The following is a 26,228-nucleotide window of genomic DNA, read 5'->3' as shown; positions in this document are numbered from 1 at the left end:
ACCGCAAACCGACACTGAAAATGGCCAGTCAGCCGGAGGGTAAAAAACTTAAAACATAAATTCACAAAGACCAAGGTGAGACATGATAACATAATATACACCTCAATGTGACGTATTGTCTCTAGGTCACCAGAGGAGTTCATATCAAAAAAGGCAACTGATACCGCAGACAAATTTAGTTTGAGTATCCAGCACTCCTAGGGTCATAGGGCACACTAACACATAACACACACACACACACACCTCCAGTCCCCAATCGCTGACCCCTCTGTCATCTTTCTCAGCCACCCTTAAGTTATTAACCGTGACACCTGTGGCCTTCCACCACTGGTTTCCATGACAACAGCACACACGCACAGCATTCCCTAATCATACAAATGCCTTGTGGAATTCCTAGGCTATAGCCTTAGTCACAGAAAACCATAGAGCTGTAATGAACCACTGATATGAGGACTGGTGTCCAGCTGCCCAGATGTCTGGGGGGGGGGGGGGGTGAATACAGCGGCCCATCTGGCCAGGAACAGAGCATCGGTCTGGGGGGAGACTCTCATGGAAAAAACCCTCCCCAGATCTCTCTCTGGATCCTCCAGACTGGTGTCCTGGCTGGGAACTGTCGTCCAACGTCTGTCTTTCCTTCCCTGTTTAGCTGCTTACTGCATCTCATCCCCATAGAAATCTGAGTTTACCCAAATTGCTACATACCTCTGGTGGATTTTCTTGCACCTTATGGTTGCGTCCCAATAGAACCCTATTCCATATTTAGTGCACTACCTTCGACCAGGGCTTTGGAGACGCAGACTATACACTCAACAAAAAAAGATGCTATCTACAACCTGAAAGGGTTCTGCGGCTGTCCCTATAGGAGAGCCCTTTGATGAACCCTTTTTGGTTACAGGAGGAACCTTTCTGGTTCCAGGTAGAACCCTTTTGGGTTCCAAGTAGAACTGTTTCTACAGAAAGCTCTATATGGAACCCAAAAGGGTTCTAACTGGAAGCAAAAAGGGTTCTACATGGATCCAAAAAGGCTTCTCCTATGGGGACAGCAGAAAACCCCTTTTTTGTTTCCAGCTTCGAAGAAGCCAAGTTAGTCCAAGAAAACAAAGCAAACACCCACCAAAATAACAGCAAAAACACAGGTTGTTCTTGTTCCTAGAAGATTAGTTGCACAATGGGTCAAGTTGACTTCAGAGATCGCTGTGAACTGAGAAATACATGAATAACAAAATAATAATTACCCAATCAACACTCATAACTGTCTTTTGTTGCCACCTCATATTTTTCAAGTGCTTTCACGACTCCTTGGAGGTGACATAACTCTCTCTCTCTCTCTCTCTCTCTCTCTCTCTCTCTCTCTCTCTGGCGTTCACAGGCCTTTCCACTAATCACTCCTGCTGACAGAACAGAGAACACAGCAGCAGCAGCTGTAGGCCTCTAATACATTAGACAGTGTTAACAACAAGAGGGGTTAACTAACTAACTAACTAACTAACTAACTAACTAACTAACTAACTAACTAACTAACTAACTAACAGATAAAGTACATGGACGCTTAGAGGACACTATACATCGTCCAACACTTACGGTTCAACCACATACACACACACTTCCTCCGCCGAGGAACATTACTGTTTTAAGAGTAGACAGACCAGGGTGTCAGGAATGGACAGGGGGTTGGGGTGGGGGATGGTGGGGGGTTCGCAGTTCAGACAGTGGAGCTGTGTTCACTCGTATGGGTCCTGGTTAGGACTGATAACTGAAAGTGAGGGAAAGAGTGTAAGAGTGTATGAGGGAGCGAGATAAAGAGGGAAAGATCGAGAGAGAGAGGGAGAGAGAAAGAGAGAGAGGCCCTTGTTAAAGAGTACAGCTGCAGACTTCCTGAACCCCCCTGTCCCGTCCTGTCCCGTCCCTTCCCACCCCCATCCTGACCCCTGCGCCTGGGCCTCAGACAGAGCGTGTGCCCCCTCTTCACCACCTCTCCCTGCAGGACCTAATGCTGGACAGACCACAAAACACCCTGACACTAACACAACACCTACTGAGAGATGGGGTCAATGCTAAGGGAGAGGAGAGAGGGGGAGGAGGGAGAGGAGAGAGAGAGAGACAGAGAGAGAGAGTGAGAGAGAGAGAGAGAGAGAGAGAGAGAGAGTCCGAGGCCCTCAGACAAAAAGAGGTCATACAAAAAAGAGGCAGAAAGGGCATACACCGTCACATGTCAAGCTTGCGTGTGTGTGTGTGTGTGTGTGTGTGTGTGTGTGTGTGTGTGTGTGTGTGTGTGTGTGTGTGTGTGTGTGTGTGTGTGTGTGTGTGTGTGTGTGTGTGTGTGTGTGTGTGAGCACAGGGTTCCCCAACTGGCAGCCAGTGATTTTATTTGCCCCCCCCCAAGTTTTCTGAGCAAAATGATTAATATTATTATTTGAATTTTCATTGTTGGACATTAAAAACTCTAAAAACACCAGGAAATCAGCTCAAAGAGATTTTAATTTAGGAAATCTGTTCCCAAGTATTCCCAAGCATAATAGGCTGCATTTACACAAGCAGCACAATTCGGATCTCTTTTGACCATTCACATCAGATATTTTTCTGAGCTGATATGATTGGTCAAAATATCAAATCATACCAATATAACTGAAATATTATATTTATTTGGGGTTCATGTGGCCAATTATTTGTAATTATGTGCTGCAAAACCCAACCCCCCCACCCCCCCGACCATCCTGACACAAAAGAATTAGACAGTGTTTATCGTGAGTGTGTGTCTAGCGTGTGTCTGTGTGTGTGTGTGTAGCATGCCTGTCTCTGTCTTCGCCTTCTGAGTATGTGTGTTGCCACTGTGCCCTTGTATGGTAGGCCTCTGGGCAGCCCCCAGGAAGAGGAATTAGAGCACATTTAACAAAGGGTGTTCCTACTGTGTGTAATGGCTACTTTATATGAAGCTGTAAAGTCAAGCCTCGTTTTATGGGGGTGGGGGGACAAGGAGTGGATGGAGGAGTGTTAATGATGAGCAGTCAGGCTGTGCCTGACGCTACTGGCAGTTTCACGGCTGCTCGTATTTCAAGCCGCCCTGCGCACATGCATGACGCACAAATTAACACACACACACACACACACACACACACACACACACACACACACACACACACACACACACACACACACACACACACACACACACACACAGCCTGTTTACAAAAAGAGCGGCGGTTGTTTTACGGATCTATCACCGAGTCCCTGTCCTCCATCACATTCCCTCTCTCAAAGTCATCAGTTAAAGCTTTATGGACCTACAGTGTAAGGCTACACTTATACAGGCAGCCCAATTCTGATCTTTTTTCCAATAAATGGTCTTCTGACCAATCTTTTGACCAATATCAAATCCTTTCACATCAGATATTTTTCAGAGCTGATCTGATGTCTAATGATCTAATTAGTGAAAAAAAGAGCAGAATTGGGCTGCCTGTGGGTTGTTCCACAAAACCGGTGCTTTTTGGACATGCAAACTTTTAAAGAAATTAACTTTATAGTATCTCTTCATTCCCAATTGATTTGCATGGAGGATGTGTTTAGCCTACGGAAAAACACCTTTTCTCATCTCAGGCAATAAAATCCTATGAAGTAAGATAATTTATCCTTACTAGTACGAAACTGCCTAACTATTTCAAATCACATTTGAGATAAATCCAAAATGATGTAATTGATCAAGTATCCTTCTACAAATAAACTCACATATAATATCAAACTGATAAGGTTACCGTTGGGCCTCTAACAGGGTTGACGATAACAAAGCATCAAAATGACTTTAAAATGATGGTGAAACTTGGAGAGATTTCTGGATTAAGTGCATTGTCGAGAAGGAACCTGCAAGTAAGCATTTTGTTGGACGACGTATACCATGCGTATCCCATACATACAACTAATAACACTTGAAACTTAATAGGGTGTTGGGCCACCGCGAGCTACCAGAAAAGCTTCAATGTGCCTTGGCATAGATTCTACAAGTGGACCTAAACCATGGCAGGAAAATGGACACCACACCATAACACCTTGTTGCGTTGTGGCCATAGACATAAACTTGGCAAAAAAAGAAACGTCCCTTTTTCAGGACCCTGTCTTTCAAAGATAATTCGTAAAAATCCAAATAACTTCACAGATCTTCATCGTAAAGGGTTTAAACACTGTTTCCCATGCTTGTTCAATGAACCATAAACAATTAATGAACATGCACCTGTGGAACGGTCGTTAAGACACTAACAACTTTAAGGCAATTAAGGTCACAGTTATGAAAACTTTGGATACTAAAGAGGCCTTTCTACTGACTCTGAAAAACACCAAATGAAAGATGCCCAGGCTCCCTGCCCATCTGCGTGAACGTGCCTTAGGCATGTTGCAAGGAGGCATGAGGACTGCAGATGTGGCCAGGGCAATAAATTACAATGTCCATACTGTGAGACGCCTAACACAGCGCTACAGGGAGACAAGACGGACAGCTGATCGTCCTCGCAGTGGCAGAACACGTGTAACAACACCTGCACAGGATCGGTACATCCGAACATCCCACCTGCTGGACAGGTACAGGATGACAACCACAACTGCCCGAGTTACACCAGGAACGCACAATCCCTCCATCAGTGCTCAGACTGTCCCCAATAGGCTGAGAGAGGCTGGACTGAGGGCTTGTAGGCCTGTTGTATGCAAGTCCTCACCAGACATCACCGGCAACAACGTCGTCTATGGGCACAAACCCACCGTCGCTGGACCAGACAGGAATGGCAAAAAGTGCTCTTCACTGATGAGTCGCGGTTTTGTCTCACCTGGGTGATGGTCGGATTCAAGTTTAACGTTGAAGGAATGAGCGTTACACTGAGGCCTGTACTCTGGAGCGGGATCGATTTGGAGGTGGAGGGTCCGTCATGGTCTGGGGTGGTGTGTCACAGCATCATCGGACTGAGCTTGTTGTCATTGCAGGCAATCTCAATGCTGTGCGTTACAGGGAAGACATCCTCCTCCCTCATGTGATACCTTTCCTGCAGGCTCATCCTGACATGACCCTCCAGCATAACAACGCCACCAGCCATACTGCTCGTTCTGTGCGCGATTTCCTGCAAGACAGGAATGTCAGTGTTCTGTCATGACCAGCGAAGAGCCCGGATCTCAATCCCATTGAGCACTTCTGGGACCTGTTGGATCGGCGGGCTGGCAAGGGCCATTCCCCCCAGAAAAGTCCAGAAACTTGCAGGTGCCTTGGTGGAAGAGTGGAGTAACATCTCACAGCAAGAACTGGCAAATCTGGTGCAGTCCATGAGGAGGAGATGCACTGCAGTACTTAATGCAGCTGGTGGCCACACCAGATACTGACTGTTACTTTTGATTTTGACTCCCCCTTTGTTCAGGGACACATTATTCCATTTCTGTTAGTCACATGTCTGTGGAACTTGTTCAGTTTACATCTCAGTTGTTGAATCTTGTTATGTTCATACAAATATTTACACATGTTAAGTTTGCTGAAAATAAACGCAGTTGACAGTGAGAGGACGTTTCTTTTTTTGCTGAGTTTATAATCCATAGAAGGGTTTTGGAACCTCTTACCCTGGCAATTTGACTGTTAAACTCATGGGTACACTAGCAATGGCTGCCAGTCCTGACTTGAATGGGAACTGCCATCTATGGATTATATTTCTATGGTTGGTTTAGGCTGTCAGTTCGCCACATTTCAAAATACTATCGCGGGAAAAACATACAGTTTGGAAAGCAAACTGCTGAAAAGAGAACACTAATCTGCAGAACCAATAGAAACAACTCCCAATTTTGAGTGAACAGTATCTTAGATTCTGATGTCTTCTGTCATCTTCTTCTAATGCCATAGCATTGCATGAAATGCATTCATGAAAGGCCAATTGTTTTATGGACCCAGCAAAAAAGAAATCCCCATGTGTGGAAATCCTGAAAATGCCTCTGCTCAACTGTATCCTATGCCACATTTCAAATGTTATGGTTTAAGTATTAGGCTTACTACGCACCTAATTGCATCTTTGTGCCTGGATTTGTTTACAGAAAATTAGGGTGTGCCGGGAACGGGGGAGGGGAGCTATAAAAACCCAAAGCCCAGGGGCCTATGATTTCTTAATCCGACCCTGACTCTATGGGAGACACAAATTCTCTCAATAACTGAAACAACTAAAGCTTGATATTGTCACGCCCTGATCTGTTTCATCTGTCCTTGTGATTGTCTCCACCCCCTCCAGGTGTCTCTTATTCTCCCCAGTGTATTTATCCCTGTGTTTCCTCTGTGCCAGTTCATCTTGTATGTTAGTCAAGTCAACCAGCGTGTTTTTCCCAGTACTCCGTTTGTGATTCTCTTTTTGATAGTCTTCCTGGTTCTGACCCCTGCCTGACTCTGGACTACTTTCCCGCCTGCCTGATCATCCTGCCTGCCCAGACCTTGATTCCGCCTGCCGTTCGGTACCTTTTGGACTCTGAACTGGTTTTGACCCTTTTGCCTGTCCACGACCATTCTCTTGCCTTACCCTATTGGATTAATAAATATTGTAAGACTCCAACCATCTGCCTCCTGTGTCTGCATCTGGGTCTCGCCTTGTGTCATGATAGATATAGAGCAACCTCTCTGCATAACTCTCAACCCAATAACTCAGCAAATAGGCTCTGTCTCTCTCAGGGGTGATGGCGCCAGTCCAGTCTGGCACCGCCCACCCATTGACTGCTAGGGGCATCAGCCCCCTCCACAACAACAGAGCCCCCCCCAAAAAAATCTCCTCCAGTCCTCACATAAATAACAACAGCAACAGAAACAAACACAAATCTAAACCTCCAACCCATCAATTTAAGAAATGAGGAGGCCCCCTCTTGACCCTCCAACTTCTAAGTATCCTCAGAGAATCTCAGGCATTCGCCAGGACGGTCTCTACTGCCAAAAAAGAAGAAAGGTTTTTGGACCGTCAAGCCGACGTTTGTTGAGCAACTTGTTGACTTTTGTCAGTTTTTTCTTTCTTTCTGTGGACGCGTTGCCATTGGTTGTTGGGGAGGGTGGGGGGAGGGGGTTAGCCTCATATTTAGGAAGATATCCTTCATGGTAACGTTTACATAACCTTAGCAGACACACGCACACACGCACACACACATCCATACAGGCAAACGCATACACACACACACACACACACACACACACACACACACACACACACACACACACACACACACACACACACACACACACACACACACACACACAGCTGAAGAAGTGTGTGTAGGGTGTCGTCTGACAATGTAAACACGTGTATTGTATTGCTTCCTAAGGCAAGCTCTAGAACCCCATCTATCATATTACCTCTATAGTAGTTATTGTTTTTGTATGAATGGGCCATAGCAAATTGTGTATATGAATATAAGTCAAAACAGAAAAAGCGGTTTATGTTTGATCCCGGTAACATCAAAACTGACTTGAGTTCAGAATAGTTCAGAAATTGCTCAATATAAAAGACAAATGTTTGGTTTACGTTGGCTAACCAAACGCAAAGCAGGTCATTGGCAAGACATTGCTATTGGTGTTTGCCAGAATCTGGATTTTCAGATTTAGGAGGCCTCAAAAGTACAGCGGAAAATTTTGAGCGTTTTTTCACTTTATGTCTGGCTCAGGACTAGTCTACACCACTGAACTGAAGCTCACACTCTCCCAGTGGTTCTCTCTCTACGGACCGTAGCTCTGTTGCCGATCCTTCGTCTCTCCAAGCAACGCACTGACTCGCTGGATAAGGACAGGAGTACATCAATCAGCCAGAGTCCGGTGATTCTCTATGTATCGGGGCCGTTTCTGGACCCTGTCTGTCTCTGGAACCAATCGTCTTTCACCCTGAGATGGGGACCACTGTAGCTGTTGTCTGTCTGTTTGACCTGCCTGATCCACAACTCAGTGGGTGGCTGGGTGCGTCCCAATAGTAATTGGGCTAGTGGGAGATTACACCATCTTTTTTTTATTTTCTTTGAAGTCAGTGAAGGGGAGTGAACAAGTGCATACTTCAGGAAGAAGGAGAGATAACTGGGACATAACCTTTGAGATAGGGAACATTGTAGCTGTTGTCTGACACAAGACTCTGTGAGAATGCGGGGAGAGAAGAGCTGGAGAGAGTCGGATAATGAATGGACTGTTAGGGCTTCTCATGCATTCCTCTAGTCCCATACCAAACGCTTGTCCCGATCGCATTTACACTACATTATTAGTACTGCACACAGGAGACGGAACAGGGGGTTAGAGGAGAGGAGGGGGAGGAGAAGGTGGAGGAGGAGGACGATTGCAGCATTCATCCTCTTCCCTGGAATTCTCTATCCTTTCCAGCATATCCAAGATTCCTATCCTCTTTCTCGTTTTTGTCATTTTTATTCGAGCGTCTGATTTATGTGCACCTCGAGGCTTCCTCCTCCTGGAATCTCATCGGACCAGTCTGACGAGAGCAAATATTTACATTGTGAGCCTAGAGGAAGGAGCCCTCCCCCCCGTGAAGCGAGACGGAGTCCAGGGTTCACGGTAGACTCAAGCTGGCACACGTCACGCACACACACACACATGCTCACACACACACATGCTCACACATGCTCACACATGCTCACACATGCTCACACACGCACACACACACACACACACACACACACACACACACACACACACACACACACACACACACGCTCACACACGCACGCGCACACACGCACGCTCACACACACATGCTCACACACACGCTCACACACACACACACACACACTCACACACGCACGCTCACATGCTCACACACACACACACCCACACACACACACACACACACACACACACACACACACACACACACACACACACACACACACACACACACACACACACACACACACACACACACACACACACACACACACACACACACACACACACACAACCCATCTTGGACATCGGAAGGGCTGGTAAATAATTTATAGTCATTTAGGGCAGCGATTCTCAGCTGGTGGGTTGTAACCCACATTTGGCTCATGGGAGATTTTGAATGGGAGGTTTTGATTATTTTTTAAAGATTTTTGGTCAATTTCTTTTTAAATGAAAAAATACCAGGTAGAAAGTGTGTAGAAATGATAATGAACCTACATTTTTTTTAAGTATTGAACTAATTTTCTTCAATCACAGTATGTTTAATATAGAGCAAATAGCAGCGCTATTTAGCAGGTTTGGTTGCTTTTGTGGACTTTTTAACATTCTTCATCAAGAATTCGGGCAACATTTTATTAATGACAATTAAAAAGGTGAGACTGTTGTTCCTTTTTCCTTTATAATTCCTACATTTACTATCAATATAGCTTAAAAAAAATGTATTCCAGATTGCATTTAGGCAACAACAAAAAAACGTGATGCGAATATTGGGTCGCGACTAAGACAAGCTGGTTCAATTTGGGTCCCAAGGCAAAACCAGTTGATAACCACTGATTTTAAGGAAGACGGATAAGCTAATCCCGGAGCTATAACTCTAACCTTGTACCTCACTACTCTCCCTCTCACTCTCTTTCTCTTTGTCTGTTTGCCCCTTTCATTTTTTTCTCTCACTCTTTTTCACCTTTCTCTCACCCCAAAAAGAGAGGAACAAAAGATCAGGCTGAAAATATACACGTTCAGCTTGTGCTACTGTAACACAGTCCAGGAGTCTTCCCCTCCTTCCCCCAGGCCTCCCAGGCTGTGATAGTCCAGCCAAGGTGAGAGGAAGAGAAAAAGAGATGTTGCACTGCATCCACCACACTCTCTCCTCACTGGTGTCTGGCTAGTCCTGATAACAGCCTTTGGTATGCACTAGGAATCCGCTCTGTGTCATGTAGCTGACTAGCCTGATCCGAGATCTGTTTGTGCTGTCTTACCAGCTTCTATGGTCATTGTCAAGACAGCACAAACATATCTGGGATCAGGCTAATAACTTAGCGGGTGGACAAGGAGGAAGGGGGGATCTATGGAAGCAACACAAAGTCCTATCTATGTCACTACATTCCAGACACTACATTCAAATCAAATAAAACTTTATTTGTCATACGCACCAAATACAACAAGTGTAGACATTACTGTGAAATGCTTACTTACAAGCCCTTAACCAACAGTGCGGTTCAAGAAGAGTTAAGAAAATATTGACCAAATAAACTAAAGTAAAAAATTATAAAAAGTAACACAATAAAATAACAATAACGAGGCTATATACAGGGGGTACCGGAACCGAGTCAACGTGCGTGGGAACAGGTTAATCGAGTTCATTTGTACACATAGGTAGAGGGGAAGTGACTATGCATAGATAATAAACAGTGAGTAGCAGCAGTGTACAAAACAAATGGGGGGGTGTCAATGAAAATAGTCATGTGGCCATTAGATTAATTGTTCAGCAGTCTTATGGCTTGGGAGTAGAAGCTGTTAAGGAGCCTTCTGGTCCTAGACTTGGCCCTCCGGTACCGCTTGCCGTGCAGTAGCAGAGAAAACAGTCTATGACTTGGGTGACTGGAGTCTTTGACAATTTTTGGGGCTTTCTTCTGACACCGCCTGTTACATTGGTCCTGGATGGCAGGATGCTTGGCCCCAGTGATGTACTGGGCCGTACGCACTACCCTCTGTTGCGCCTTATGGTCAGATGATGAGCAGTTGCTATACCAGGCGGTGATGCAACCAGTCAGGATGCTCTCGATGGTGCAGCTGTAGAACTTTTTGCGGATCTGGGGACCCATGCCAAATCTTTTCAGTCTCCTGAGGGGTAAAAGGTGTTGTCGTGCCCTCTTCACGACTGTCTTGGTGTGTTTGGACCATGATAGTTGGGGATGTGGACACCAAGGAACTTAAAACTCTCGACCCGCTCCACTACAGCCCCATCGATGTTAATGGGGGCCTGTTCGGCCCGCCTTTTCCTGTAGTCCACGATTAGCTCCTTTGTCTTGCTAACATTGAGTGAGAGGTTGTTGTCCTGGCACCACACTGCCAGGTCTCTGACCTCCTCCCTATAGGCTGTCTCATCGTTGTCGACCTACCACTGTTGTGTCTTCAACAAACTTAATGATGGTGTTGGAGTTGTGTTTGGCCACGCAGTCGTGAGTGAACAGGGAGTACAAGGAGGGGACTAAGTACACACCCCTGAGGGGTCCCAGTGTTGAGTATCAGTGTGGCGGATGTGTTGTTACCTACCCTTACCACCTGGGGGCGGCCCGTCAGGAAGTTCAGGATCCAGTTGCAGAGGGATGTGTTTAGTCCCAGGGTCCTTAGCTTAGTGATGAGCTTCGTGGGCACTATGGTGTTGAACACTAAGCTTAGTCAATGAACAGCATTCTCATATAGGTGTTCCTTTTGTCCATGTGGGAAAGGGCAGTGTGGAGTGCAATTGAGATTGTGTCATCTGTGGATCTGTTGGGGCGGTATGCGAATTGGAGTGGGTCTAGGGTATACAGGAGGATGCTGTTGATGTGAGCCATGACTAGCCTTTCAAAGCATTTCATGGCTACCGACGTGAGTGCTACAAGGCGGTAGTGATTTACCTTTGCTTCCTTGGGCACAGGGACTATGGTGATCTGTTTGAAACATGTATCAAATCACATTTTATTGGTCACATACACATGCTTAGCAGATGTTATTGTGAGTGTAGTGAAATGATTGTGCTTCTAGTTCTGACAGTGCAGTAATATCCAACAAGTAATCTAACAATTCCACAACAACTACCTAATACACACGAATCTAAGTAAAGGGATAAGATTATATACATATAAATATAATGGATGAGCGATGATCAAGTGGCGTAGGCAAGATGCAATAGATGTATAAAAATACAGTATACAGGATGAGTAATGCAAGATATGTAAACATTATTAAAGTGGCATTATTTAAGTGACTAGTGATCTGTTTGCTAAAGTGGCCAATTATTTCAAGTCTGTATGAGATAGAAGCAAGTCTCTCGGTCCCATCATTGATGCACCTGTACTGACCTCACCTTCTGGATGGTAGCGGGGTGAACAGGCAGTGGTTCGTAGGTATTACAGACTCGGTCAGGGAGAGGTTGAAAATGTCAGTGAAGACACTTGACAGTTGGTCCACACATGCTTTGAGTACACATCTTGGTAATCCGTCTGGCCCTGTGGCTTTGTGAATGTTCACCTGTTTAAAGGTCTTGCTCACATCAGCTACCGAGAACACTATCACACAGTCGTCCAGAACAGCTGGTGCTCTCATGCATGCTTCAGTGTTGCTTGCCGCGAAGTGAGCATAAAAGGCATTTAGCTCGTCTGGTAGGCTCACGTCACTGGGCAGCTCGCCTCTGGGTTTCCCTTTGTAGTTCGTAATAGTTTTCAAGCCCTGCCACATCCGACGAGCATCAGAGCTGGTGTAGTAGGATTCAATCTTAATCCTGTATTGACTCTTTGCTTGTTTGATGGTTCGTCCGAGGGCATAGCGGGATTTCTTATAAGCATCCGGATTAATGTCCCGCTCCTTGAAAGTGGCAGCTCTAGCCTTTAGCTCGATGCAGATGTTGCCTGTAATCCACGGCTTCTGGTTGGGATATGTACGTATGGTCACCGTGGGGATGACGTCGTCGATGCACTTATTGATGAAGCCGATGACTGAGGTGGTATGTTCCTCAATGCCGTTGGATGAATCCCGGAACATATTCCAGTATTTGCTAGCAAAACAGTCCTGTAGCGTAGCATCCACGTCATCTGACCACTTCTGTATTGAGCGAGTCACAGGTACTTCCTGCTTTAGTTTTTGCCAAATGGAGGTCAGGGGAGAGCTTTGTATGCTTCTCTGTGTATGGAGTAAAGGGGGTCTAGAGTTTTTTTTCCTCTCATTGCACATGTGACATGCTGGTAGATAGTGTGGTCTACAGCTTATCATAAGGTACTCAGGCGAGCAATACCAATACCGAGACTTATTTAATATTATACATTGAGCACCAGCTGTTATTGACAAATAGACACACCCCCCCCCACCTCTCATCTTACCAGACGTAGCTTTTCTGTTCTGCCTGTGCATGGAAAAATCCCGCCATCGCTATATTATCCGTGTCGTCGTTCAGCCACGACTCGGTGGAACAAAAGATATTACAGTTTTTAATGTCCCGTTGGTAGGATAATCTTGATCGTAGGTCATCAATTTTATTTTCCAATGATTGCATGTTGGCCAATAAAATGGATGGCAGTGGGAGTTTACTCGCTCGCCTACAAATTCTCAGAAGGCAGCCCGACCTCCGCCCCTTTTTTCTCCGTCTTTTCTTCACGCAAATGACTGAGGGCCTGTTCCCGGGAAAGCAGTATATCCTTCTCGTCGGACTCGTTAAAGGAAAAAGGTTCTTCCAGTTCGAGGTGAGTAATCACTGTTCTGATGTCCAAAAGTTATTTTTGGTTATAAGGGATGGTAGCAGCAACATTATGTACAAAATAAGTAAACAAATAAGTTACAAGCAACACACAAAAAATAACAAAATAGCACATGTAAAATGCCATCCTCTTCAGCGCCACTGAACATTCCATCTACAATATCAGGTCCCCAACCATCCACATACTCCAGTACTTCCAGTCTCCAGTCTAAAGTTTAGACAACACTATCTCTGCCAACAACAGCACAGTCCAGCGGTTCTGACACTGACTACCTACTTAGACCCCTGGCAACCCTAAAGCACAGACGCTACCCACAACTCCAACAACACCAATCGCTAGACCAAGCCTGTTGGTGTTTCGGAGACACCCAGAAACACAACACCAACATCAATATCAAATCCTGAGTTGTATGTCTGATGATGGCCAGTATGTGGGTCTGAATCATATACTGTGGGTGGCTGTTGTTTTTATCGTTCCGAAAGTCAATTTCAACAAAGGTTTGTATACAGTAGCACATTTATGTATAGAATATATCAGGTTTTATGCCTTGGGCATTTGAAAGTAATGGTAGAGATTTGTTATGGTCGTAGAGATTTGCCTGCCTATCGGCTAGACCAGGGATATTCAAATCTTACCACAGTACTGCTGGTTTTCTGTTCTACCTGATAATGAATTGCACCCACCTGGTGTCCCAGGTCTAAATCAGTCCCAGAATACAGAGGAAGTGGAACTGGCTTGGAGGTGCAGATTTTAATTTGAGACGGCTAGACAGACAGAGACAGGAAGCAGTGTGGTCTAGCTTAGCGTCACACGGCGTCTTCCTCCCTTAGAGCCTAGATGTCTGTCTGTCTGCTTACACACACACGCACACACCCACCCACACACAGTATGCTCTTTGCAATTAATTAAACCATGAAACAGCAATTAATAAGCAGACTGCCTTTCGTCTTGACATCTGATTGTGATTTGGGAGGAGTTCTCGTTGATGAACCTGATGGTCTCTCCTCTCAACATACTTCAGGGGCAGTGTTACATTTTTGTTCTAACCTAGCAGTAACAGCACAACTAATTCAACTAATCATCAAGCCCCCTCATTTGTTGAACCAGGTGTGCTAGTGCTGGGCTCGAACAAAACTGTGCACATTGTGCCAATAATGTGCACAAAATGGTCCCTGCAATCTAGAGAGACCCATAGAGAGAAAACAGCATTGATTGTTACCCATTTACTCCTGTGAAGAAGAGAAGATTGTTGGATAGTTTCGCTCCAATTAGAAAACGGGATAGTCATCTGATTTGCTACTGGCGCCTTCCCTGCCTCCCCTCTGGGTTACGGTTGATCGGTATCCAACAATGCTGATGGTTAATACAGCTGTCAGTCATCGTGTGGTCCGTTGTTTGTTTTTCGTTCTGCAGTCTTCTAACTCTCCAACAATGACAGAGCTTACTGACTGTGTTGTTCACTGAGGAGACAGTTGATCAAATCGTCGGCCCAGACGTGTTGTTGGGCTGCCTCAGACTAGACTGTCTTTCAACAAATGTCTTTGTAATGCCTGCTAATGTTCTCCTACATCTAATACAGATTCTGGAGAGATCAGACATGCTTACACAGGAGAGAATGAAAGAGGTTAGAATGTGTTAAGCTGGAAGCAACGTACATGTAACGTGTGTGTATGCTCAGCTGAGGATGGGGGCAGAGACACAGAGAGGGAGGGAGAGAGACAGAGAGGGTGGGGAGAGAGAGAGAGGGCGGAGAGAGAGAGAGGGTGGGAGAGAGACAGCGAGGGTGGAGAGAGAGAGAGAGGGAGGGAGAGAGACAGAGAGGGTGGAGAGAGAGAGGGAGGGAGAGAGAGAGAGAGTGTGGAGAGAGGGGGTGATAGAGAGAGAGGGGGGGTGAGAGAGAGGGGGGAGAGAGAGAGAAATAGAGAGAGAAGGGGGGCGGAGAGAGAGAGAGAGAGAGAGAGAGAGAGAGAGAGAGAGAGAGAGAGAGAGAGACCAGGCTTCTCTACACACTGACAGGTCTAGGGTCAACACACACACACGCGCACACACACACACACACACACACACACACACAACGAAACACACAGCCCAGGGTCAGCTCCTACACCTTGAGGAAATCCTGTATTTCTTGATCAGGATCTCAGTACAGACTGCCTACATGGCCTCCTTAGTGAATGAATGGCACTTGGACTATTTCACTTTCACTCACTGTGAGCTCACAGGCATCCTGGGGCCAAGTGGTCTGTTTTCACAGGTGAACTAGCCCAGGCTGAAACTCTCTGACATCACATAATAAGCTTCACCACCCTGTCTCAAACCAGCACGATGATGTCACTCTCCAAATTACCGGGTGATGTCCTTACTAATAAAGGTTCTTGAAACCACTGCACTCAGAAGGTGTGGTGTGTGGACTCAAATTATACCATTAGATGCATAGTAGAAGACTATAGTTTAAAGTGTATTTTATGCTTACTTATTCATTCAAGAGGCAACAAGAATAGAGTCAACATGGCTAACCTTACTGGGCCCATTCCCCTGTGTCCTCCTACCTGTGCATTCGTTCTGCAGCCCCTTGCCGTAGTGGCCCTTCTCACAAATACAGTCGTACTGGCCCGTGTGGGTGCCACACTTGCAGCTGGCCATGACGTCACAGCAGTCCGCTCCGGCCTCGCACAGGGACGAGCAGCGGGATAGGTCTTCCTGGATGTAGCTTCCTGTCGGCAGGTCTGAGGGGAGACAAAGGTCATAAACACAAAGTTCAAAGGTCACCAGAGGATATTAGCAACGTTTTTCTTTCATAAACCTTATTATCTTTTCCTTTTTAATTTGACATTTTACGAGATTGCAGTTCCGTTCCTCTTACACATCTTATAGTACTTATGATGAAGGAAAAGTTTGGGAGTCAGAGAGGGACCAAAATTATTTTAGGGGCACAGACAGATGACTGAGCTGGGGCTCAAACCTGTCAAGGGAACATGTGTGGTCTTTTCTATACAATTTGTGATATTAGAAGGTAACCAATGAATTAAACCAAAGGGCCACTGGATGGGTCAGCACACTGGTGGGAGAAAACTGTTTTCTGAGTCATTTTACTGAAAACTATGGAGTCAATTCCAATCCTGTAGATTACTGTAAATTGGCCTACTACTGTATAAAAATCTGTATTGCGTAATAGTAAAAATGTTATGTAGGCTACGCTAAGCCAGGGCTGGATAAACTTATCTGCCTCACTCATAAATAATAACAAAAGAAGCAGGATTGGCCGAGTGATTGTTCTTCCTGAGAAGTAGGAACATAACAAAGAGCATTGTGGGCCAGATGTTTGAGGATTGTGTTCGGTCAAGGGTTTGGGGTTGGCAGGGGTAAAGACCTGGGTTCAAATGTTTTAGCTACACTTAATTGAGCTTGCCTGGTGCAATGGAATCAATGGTATAGGGCTGGAGTGGAAACTATGGCTGAAACTGGGACTGGGGCTGAAAATATGGCTGAAATTGGGGCTGGGGCTGAAGATAAGACTGAAACTAGGACTGGGGCTGAAGATATGGCTGAAACTGGGACTGGAGCTGAAGCTATGGCTGAAACTGGGGCTGAAGATATGGCTGAAGCTGGGCCTGAAGCTGGGGCTGGAGATATGGCTGGAGCTGGGGCTATAGGGCTGAGGAACTGGTGTTTGGGTTGGGGTTGGCAGAGCCATGGAGCAGACTTGGAGAGGGAGAGTCAGTAAAACAGAGACACACAGCAGGGAGCCCTGATAACATGCACTGGCTGCCTTGGTTCACACTCCGACAACCTTATCCCAGAAGTGATTTACCACTGTCTAGTTTCTAATAGGCTGCGTCCTAAATGGAACACTGTTCACGGTTCGGCTCTTGCATGTTGTTGTTTTATGGTCCGATGCAACTGATGTCTGAGAAACGATGACTCCAGGACTATTTCTGGGTTCTGCTCTCTCGCATGGACTGTGGAAATGGAGAAGGTATTTTACCTCCTTTGTTATGGTGTTACGTGTTGGCTAGACACAGGAGAAATGTAAAAATACCTTCCCACTGGGCACAGACGTCAGTTTAACATTAGTTTTTATTTACATTTGGTTGAGTTGTCAGGTTAAAAGACGAAATTCCCTGAAGTTGATAACTTTTTGCAATTCCAATCTGTTTTCCACGTTGATTCAACGTCATCACATTGAATTTTGGGGTTTGAAATGACGTGGTAACAACGTTCGTTCAACCAGTTTTTGCCCAGTGGGTTAGTCACATGGGGCTACTGTAACCTTAGTTGAGAAAAATATATCCCACTCGATATTTCCTCGTGCTAGCCTGGGTACCAGTCTGTTTGTGCTATCATTCCATGTTTGTCATGACAAGGAATGACAAGGAGTGAAAAGATAGCACGAACAGACTGGTACCCAGGCTATTCAAGTGCCCCTTCCGCCTCACCTTCGTGCAGTGCACGGCGAGCCAGGGCCTCGAACTCTGCAAAGTTGTGTACTAGGTAGCAATGCTGGTCCTTAGGGTGTGAGGCCATGTCATGTAACTCTCTGATGTTCCCCTGCCAGATCCCCAGGGTGTAGATCTCCACCCCCTGATTCCTCAGAGCAGCTGCCACCGGGCGAGGGTCGCCCCCGTTGGAGTAGCCGTCCGTTATCAGGAAGATCACCTTGGTGGCATTGGCCCGCGAGTGACGCAGGATTTGCTGTGGGAGAATGAGAAGATTAGAAAATGAAGAGATTGGTCGAATTAATACAGGAATGAATGGTGGATTTGCTGTGGAAGAATGAGAGGATTGGAAGAATGAATTCAGGTGTGAATGAATGGTGGATTTGCTGTTGTTGAATGAGAGGATTTGAAGAATGAATTCTGGTGTGAATGAATAGTGGATTTGCTGTTGTTGAGTGAGAGGTTTTGAAGAATGAATACAGGTGTGAATGGATGGTGGATGTTGTTGGATCGTCATCAGGTACTGCATAGAGTGAAGTGAATACAGCAACTCCATGTCCATAGAAAATGCGTTCAGCCTTTACAGCAGCAGCCAGCTAACCACTAGAACATTAGAACAACCCTGTTATAGCAGAGTGGAGCTGCTGCAGACACACACATGGGTTCAAACACCATTCAAAATCATTTCAAGTACTTTATCTGTGTTTGATGGAGCTTGCCTGGCGAAATGGGACCAATAGAATAATCCCAAAAGTGTAAACGCTGCCCATCTGGCTTTTCTAGGTAGGTTAAAGCAAACCAAGTATTTTAATGATTTCGAATAGTATTTGAACCCAGGACAGGACTGCCTCTCTGATTCAGAGATGTTGGGTTAAATGCGGAAGACACATTTCAGTTGAATGCATTCAGTTGTACAACTGACTAGGTATCCCCCTTTCCCTTTCCTTTCCCTCAGACACATGGTCTGGTTCGCATGCACTAAGTTTAGCTGGAGTTTGCAACCAATCCCTGTACAATAAGGCAGGCCATTAAAGACACAGAGAAACATTATTTCCACTGCCCAGAAGTGAAATCCTGGAGAGAGAAAGAGTGTGAGAGACATCTGCTCTGCTGGTCTGTGTTGCTCTACTGTACTGTACACAACACGGCAAGCCAGGCCTGCTACAGTTGGTATGTTTATTTGGAATGACATTCATTTAAATGCTATGGATGTGAGGAAAAGGGGAAAACAAGGACTATAAAGAAGATGGGGGAGTGAAAACAAGATGCCGTGAGTGTGAGACATTAATGGAGAGATGTTGGCATAAAGGGTAGTTCAATAAAATAAGTTCATATAATGGAGAGAGTGAGACAGAGAGTGAGGGAGAGATAATGGAGAGACTGTGACAGACAGAGAGTGAGGGAGAGATAATGGAGAGAGTGTGACAGAGAGTGAGGGAGAAATAATGGAGAGAGTGTGCCAGAGAGTGAGGGAGAGATAATGGAGAGAGTGAAAGTGAGAGGATTGGAGACATGGTTGTAAGGGCGTGACCAAGGAGAGAAGTAGAGAGAGGTAGAGAGAGAGAGTGGGAGGGAGAGAGAGAGAGAAAGAGAGAGAGAAAAGAGAGAGAGAGGAGAGAGAGAGAAAAAAGAGAGAGAGAGAGAGAGTGGGAGGGAGAGAGAGAGAGAAAAGAGAGAGAGAGAGGAGAGAGAGAAAAAAGAGAGAGAGAGAGAGGGAGAGGGAGAGAAAGAAAATAAAGAAAGGAAGAGGAAGCTGGTGCTCTGTTCTTTATTCTCTAATTGGCTGCACTTCAAGCATCTCCGGCGGGGTAAAGTAATTACAGAGGTCGTGAAGCGAGGGAAGGAAGGATGGAGAGATGGAGGACAGAGAAGGGGAGGGAGGAAAAGCCTGGCTTCTCTGATCCTCTCTTCAAAGTCACCAGAGAGGCACCCTGGTTCTCATCTCAGCCTTCCAGGCCTCTCTGCCGCCCGCTCCCAGCTGTCAGTGCACCCAGGCAGGCTGATTCGCTACGGTGAGTGGCCTCGCTGATTCTCCCTCCCTGGTTCTCCCCTGGACCTAAACCGTCTGCTGTCACCAAACCACAGTGACGTCATTGTGGCCTGCGCCCCGGATGGGGTGGAGTAGAGGAGAGAGAGAGGTGACTGAGAGAGAAGTGTGTGTTTTGGAGTGTTTTAGGGTATTTTATGGGGTGCTCAAAGGTCTGTGGGGTTGCAAGGGTTTGTGGTGGGGTGTGAGACGACGGCTGGTGGCTGGTGGTGAGCAGGGGGGTGACACAGCTGGGTGTTTATTTATTTATTTTATTTCACCTTTATTTAACCAGGTAGGCCAGTTGAGAACAAGTTCTTATTTACAACTGCGACCTGGCCAAGATAAAGCAAAGCAGTGCGACAAAACAAAAATATAGAGTTACACATAAACAAACGTACAGTCAATAACACAAAATAAAATACAAAAAGAAAGATCTATGTGCAGTGTATGCAGATGTAGAAGAGTAGGGAGGTAGGCAATAAATAGGCCCTAGAGGCGAAAATAATTACAATTTAGCATTAATACTGGAGTGATATATGTGCAGATGTTGATGTGCAAGTAGAGATACTGGGGTGCAAAAGAGCAAGAGGGTGAAGTTAGAGAGGGAGATATAAGACTCCAGCTTCAGAGATTTTTGCAATTCGTTCCAGTCATTGGCAGCAGAGAACTGGAAGGAAAGACAGCCAAAGGAAGTGTTGGCTTTGGGGATGACCAGTGCAATATACCTGCTGGAGCGCGTGCTGCGGGTGGGTGTTGCTATGGTGACCTGTGAGCTGAGATAAGGCGGGGCTTTACCTAGCAAAGACTTATAGATGACCTGGAGCCAGTGGGTTTGGCGACGAATATGTAGTTAGGGCCAGCCAACGAGCGCAGACAGGTCGCAGTGGTGGGTAGTATATGGGGCTTTGGTGACAAAATGGATGGCACTGTGATAGACTACATCCAGTCTGCTGAGTAGAGGGTTGGGGGCTATTTTGTAAATGACATCGCCAAAGTCAAGGATCGGTAGAATAGTCAGTTTTACGAGGGTATGTTTGGCGGCATGAGTGAAGGAGGCTTTGTTGCGAAATAGGAAGCCGATTCTAGATTTAATTTTGGATTGGAGATGCTTAATGTGAGTCTGGAAGGAGAGTTTACAGTCTAACCAGACACCTAGGTATTTGTAGTTGTCCACATATTCTAGGTCAGAACCGTCCAGAGTAGTGATGCTGGTCGGGAGGGAGGGTACGGGCAGCAATCGGTTGAAGAGCATGCACTTAGTTTTGTGTGCGTATGTATAAATCGTATATATAGCTACACACACACACGTGCTGCTACACACACACGCACGGACACACGTACCCACACACACCTGTTCTTCTATCACTTATAAAACATAGGTTAGAATTTTTCGTCATGAATCTTGTTCTAAAGGCAACTCTGCAGAGTGGTCACTAGCTGGCACAGCCACAAAGTCATAAAATCTGACCTTAACCTTAACCACACTGCTAACCTTAATGCCTAACTCTAACCTTAAATTCATTGTTTTTCATAGATATTTACAATATAGCCAATTTTGACTTTGCAGCTGGCCTATCTCAGGGGAAATCGCTCAGTTCTGCCTCCAGGACACAACTTGTGACAATAAACATCAACCTGCATATAAAACAGTTGTGGGCCTCACTAATTGTAGGATTTGGCAGCTTGCAAGCGAAACACTCCTTTTAGCATGACGCCTTGGTGTGTGTGTGTGTGTGTGTGTGTGTGTGTGTGTGTGTGTGTGTGTGTGTGTGTGTGTGTGTGTGTGTGTGTGTGTGTGTGTGTGTGTGTGTGTGTGTGTGTGTGTGTGTGTGTGTGTGTGTGTGTGTGTGTGTGTGCGTGTGTGTGGGTGGGTGTAGATAATAGTACTCAACCAACACTATGAGCTTTGAGTGAACCTATGTGCGGTCGGAACCTTTTGATACTGTACAGAGTACATCTCATGCATTTCCTCAGTCCTACTGTGAGATACATCCATCCAAGAAAGTCCTACTGTGAGATACATCCATCCAAGAAAGATAGAAAGCAGCAACAATAGGATAACGTACAGTTGAAGTCGGAAGTTTACATACACTTAGGTTGGAGTCATTAAAACTTGTTTTTCAACCACTCCACAAATGTCTTGTTAACAAACTATAGTTTTGGCAAGTCGGTTAGGACATATACTTTGTGCATGACACAAGTCATTTTTCCAACAATTGTTTACAGACAGATTATTTCACTTATAATTCAATGTATTACAATTCCAGTGGGTCAGAAGTTTACATACGCTAAATTGACTTAAACAGCTTGGAAAATTCCAGAAAATTATGTCATGGCTTTAGAAGCTTCTGATAAGCTAATTGACATAATTTGAGTCAACTGGAGGTGTACCTGTGGATGTATTTCAAGGCCTACCTTCAAACTCAGTGCCTCTTTGCTTGACATCATGGGGAACTCTAAATAAATCAGCCAAGACCTTGAATTGGAGACCTCCACAAGTCTGGTTCATCCTTGGGAGCAATTTCGAAACGCCTGAAGGTACCACGTTCATCATACCGCTCAGGAAGGAGACGCATTCTGTCGCCTACAGATGAACGTACTTTGGTGCGAAAAGTGCAAATCAATCCCAGAACAACAGCAAAGGACCTTGTGAAGATGCTGGACGAAACAGGTACAAAAGTATCTATATCCACAGTAAAACGGGTCCTATATCGATATAACCTGAAAGGCCGCTCAGCAAGGAAGAAGCCATTGCTGACTACGGTTTGCCCACCGCACATGGAGACAAAGATCATACTTTTTGGAGAAATGTTCTCTGGTCTGATGAAACAAAAATAGAACTGTTTGGCCATAATGACCATCGTTGTATTCGGAGGAAAAAGGGGGAGGCTTCCATGCCAAAGAACACCATCCCAACCGTGAAGCACGGGGGTGGCAGCATCATGTTGTGGGGGTGCTTTGCTGTCCTTGAAGCAACATCAAGATATCAGTCAGGAAGTTAAAGCTTGATCGCAAAATGGGTCTTACAAATGGACAATGACCCCAAGCACACATCCAAAGTTGTGGCAAAATGGCTTAAAGACAACAGAGTCAAGGTGTTGGAGTGGCCATCACAAAGCCCTGACCTCAATCCCATAGAAAATTTGTGGGCACAACTGAAAAAGTGTGTCCCAGCAAGGAGGCCTACAAACCTGACTCAGTTACACCAGCTCTGTCAGGAGGAATGAGCCAAAATTCACCCAACTTATTGTGGGAAGCTTGTGGAAGGCTACCCGAAACGTTTGACCCTGTCACGCCCTGACCTGAGAGAGCCGTTTTTCTCTGTTTGGTTAGGTCAGGGTGTGACATGGGGTGGGCATTCTATGTGCCATATTTCTATGTTTTTTTTCTTTGATTGGCCTAGTATGGTTTCCAGTCAGAGGCAGCTGTCTATCGTTGTCTCTGATTGGGAATCGTACTTAGGCAGCCCCTTTTTCCCTCCTTCAGTGTGGGATCTTGTTTTTGTCAGCTCAGTAAGCCTGCAGAACGTGATGATCGTTTTTTCTTTGTTTGTTATTTTGTTTTAGTGTTCTGAGTTACAATAAATATAAATATGAGCATGGACCAGTGGACTATTGAGGAGATAAGGATGAGTATATCCAAGGCTTTGGAGGATTTAGGGGCAGGAGAAAAGCGCCTCCCATGGGAACAGGTGGAGGCAGCGAGAGCACGGCAACAAGGGAAGCACGAGAGGCAGCCCCCCCCAAAGAAAATTGGGGGGGGGGGCACACGGGGAGATTGGCAGAGTCAGGTTGGAGACCTTAGCCAACTCCTCCTGCTTACCGTGAGGTGCGTGTCACCAGTCTGGTGCCACCTGTGCCAGCCCCACGCATCAGGTCTCTAGTCCGCCTGCCCAGTCCGGTGTGTCCTGTTCCTGCACCTCGCACTCGCTCTGAGGTGCGTGTTACCAGTCTGGCACCACCTGTGCCAGCCCCACGCATCAGGCCTCCAGTGTGTCTTCCCAGTCCAGAGCTTCCGGCGGCAGTTCCCAGTCCAGAGCTTCTGGCGACGTCCCCCAGTCCGGAGCCTCCAGCGACATTCCCCAGTCCGGTGAGACCTGTTCCGGCTCCACGTAAGAAGCCTCCAGTGATGATCCATGGTCTGACGCCTCCAGTGATGATCCATGGCACAAAGCCTGTAGGGATGATCCATGGCCCGGAGCCTGTAAGGATAATCCATGGCAAGAAGCCTGTAGGGATGATCCATGGCCCGGAGCCTGTAGGGATGATCCATGGCACAAAGCCTCCAGTGGTGATCCATGGCGCGGAGCCTGCAGTGATGATCCATGGCATGGAGCCTGCAGCAACGGTCCCCAGTCCGGAACCTCCTGAGACGGTCCGCAGTCCGGAACCTCCTGAGACGGTCCGCAGTCCGGAACCTCCTGAGACGGTCCCCAGTCCGGAACCTCCTGAGACGGTCCCCAGTCCGGAACCTCCTGAGACAGTCCCCAGTCCGGAACCTCCTGAGACGGTCCCCAATCCGGAACCTCCAGTGACGTTCCCCAGTCCAGAGTCTTCAACGACGGCCTGCAGCCCAGAGCCTCCGGCGGCGGCCTGCAGCCCAGAGCCTCCGGTGGTGGTCTGCAGCCCAGAGCCTCCGGCAATGATCTGCGGCCCGGTTCATCCAGCGACGATCCACGGTCCAGAGCTTCCGGCGATGATCCACGGTCTGGTTCCTCCGGCGACACAAAAGCAGAGGGATCAGCCGGCGGAGCGGGGCCTACGCCCCGAACCAGAGCCGCCACCATAGGTAGATGCCCACCCGGGCCCTCCCCTATAGGTTCAGGCGGCCTGCAGCCCAGAGCCTCCGGCGGCGGTCTGCAGCCCAGAGCCTCCAGCAATGATCTGCAGCCCGGTTCATCCAGCGACGATCCACGGTTCAGAGCTTCCGGCGATGATCCACGGTCTGGTTCCTCTGGCAACACAAAAGCAGAGGGATCAGCGGGCGGAGCGGGGCCTACGCCCCGAGCCAGAGCCGCCACCATAGGTAGATGCCCACCGGACCTTCCCCTATAGGTTCAGGTTTGCGGCCGGGAGTCCGCACCTTTGGGGGGGTACTGTCACGCCCTGACCTGAGAGAGACGTTTTGTTTCTCTATTTTGGTTAGGTCAGGGTGTGATTTGTGTGGGCGTTCGAGATTTGTAGTTCTTTGTGGTATTCTATGTTTTCTATTTCTATGTGGGTAGGTTCTAGTTTTGTATTTCTATGTTGGTTTGTTTGGGATGATCTCCAATTGGAGGCAGCTGGTCCTCGTTCTCTCTAATTGGAGATCATTCTTAAGTAGGGTTTTTCCCACCTGGGTTTGTGGGAGATTAATTTTGAGTAGTGTATGTTTCACCTCTGCGTCACGGTTTGTTGTTTTTTTGTCATTCAAGTTTATTTATGTATTCCATAGTTTCACAGTATAAATCAAATGTGGAACGACACACGCTGCACTTTGGTCCGCTCCTTCCTACGACAACCGTGACAGACCTAAATTAAACAATTTAAAGGCAATGCTACCAAATACTAATTGAGTGTATGTAAACTTCTGACCCATTGGGAATGTGATGAAAGAAATAAAAGCTGAAATAAATCATTCTCTCTACTATTATTCTGACATTTCACATTCTTAAAATAAAGTGGTGATCCTAACTGACCTAAAACAGGGAATTTTTACTAGGATTAAATGTCAGGAATTGTGAAAAACTGAGTTTAAATGTATTTGGCTAAGGTGTATGTAAACTTCAACTGTAAGTGTGTCTGTATTTGTTGCTTAGATTTCTGTCAAAGCTTTAGAAAGAGAAAGAGACAAGGGGAGTACCAGCTGCTCAGCAGGCTCTGCTCACACTTACAGTCCCTGTTGTTCCATAAGGTGTATTTTTACCTTTTTTTTTTAATCTGATTCTACTGCTTGCATTAGTTACCTGATGTGGAATAGAGTTCCAAGTAGTCATGACTGTCTGCCTCCCATATTCTGTTCTAGACTTGAGGACTCTTACACTAGCCCAAGCCAATGGCATGTACCAGATGTTCAGCAGGCTCTGCTCACACTTACTGGTCTGAGGCCAAACCACACGACTAACAACATTGGATACTTTATGGAACACAAGGCCTTCACTATCTCACCCTGGAATATCCAAGACCTGAGGTCATCTGACTTTGGCCTAAAGAGCAGGAACCTGGACTTCACCAAAGAAATCAGAAATAGAGACATTGTCATCCGACAAGAAACATGGTATAGAGGAGACGGACCCACTGGTTGCCCTCGAGGTTACAGAGAGCTGATAGTCCCATCCATCAAACTACCAGGTGTGAAGCAGGGAAGGGACTCAGGGGATATGCTAATTTGGTATAGAGCAGACCTAACTC

At 46.3% G+C, this 26,228-nt stretch overlaps 1 protein-coding gene across 2 annotated transcripts in view; it reads right to left on the bottom strand.

Moving 5' to 3' along the window:
* svep1 (sushi, von Willebrand factor type A, EGF and pentraxin domain containing 1) overlaps positions 1-26,228 on the bottom strand; it is a 132,391-nt gene that overhangs the window by 71,373 nt on the left and 34,790 nt on the right. For both annotated transcript variants that reach the window (XM_014207038.3, XM_014207037.3), the window contains exons 2-3: positions 17,811-18,066; positions 15,924-16,100 (exon numbers count right to left, since the gene is read on the bottom strand). In XM_014207038.3, coding sequence (XP_014062513.3) covers positions 15,924-16,100; positions 17,811-18,066 — 433 coding nt within the window. The remainder of the gene's footprint in view (positions 1-15,923; positions 16,101-17,810; positions 18,067-26,228) is intronic.

Source organism: Salmo salar, chromosome 07, assembly GCF_965601325.2.
Source record: "Salmo salar chromosome 07, fSalSal1, whole genome shotgun sequence".
NCBI classification, from domain to species: domain Eukaryota; kingdom Metazoa; phylum Chordata; class Actinopteri; order Salmoniformes; family Salmonidae; genus Salmo; species Salmo salar.
This window is presented reverse-complemented; position numbering and strand designations above follow the sequence as displayed.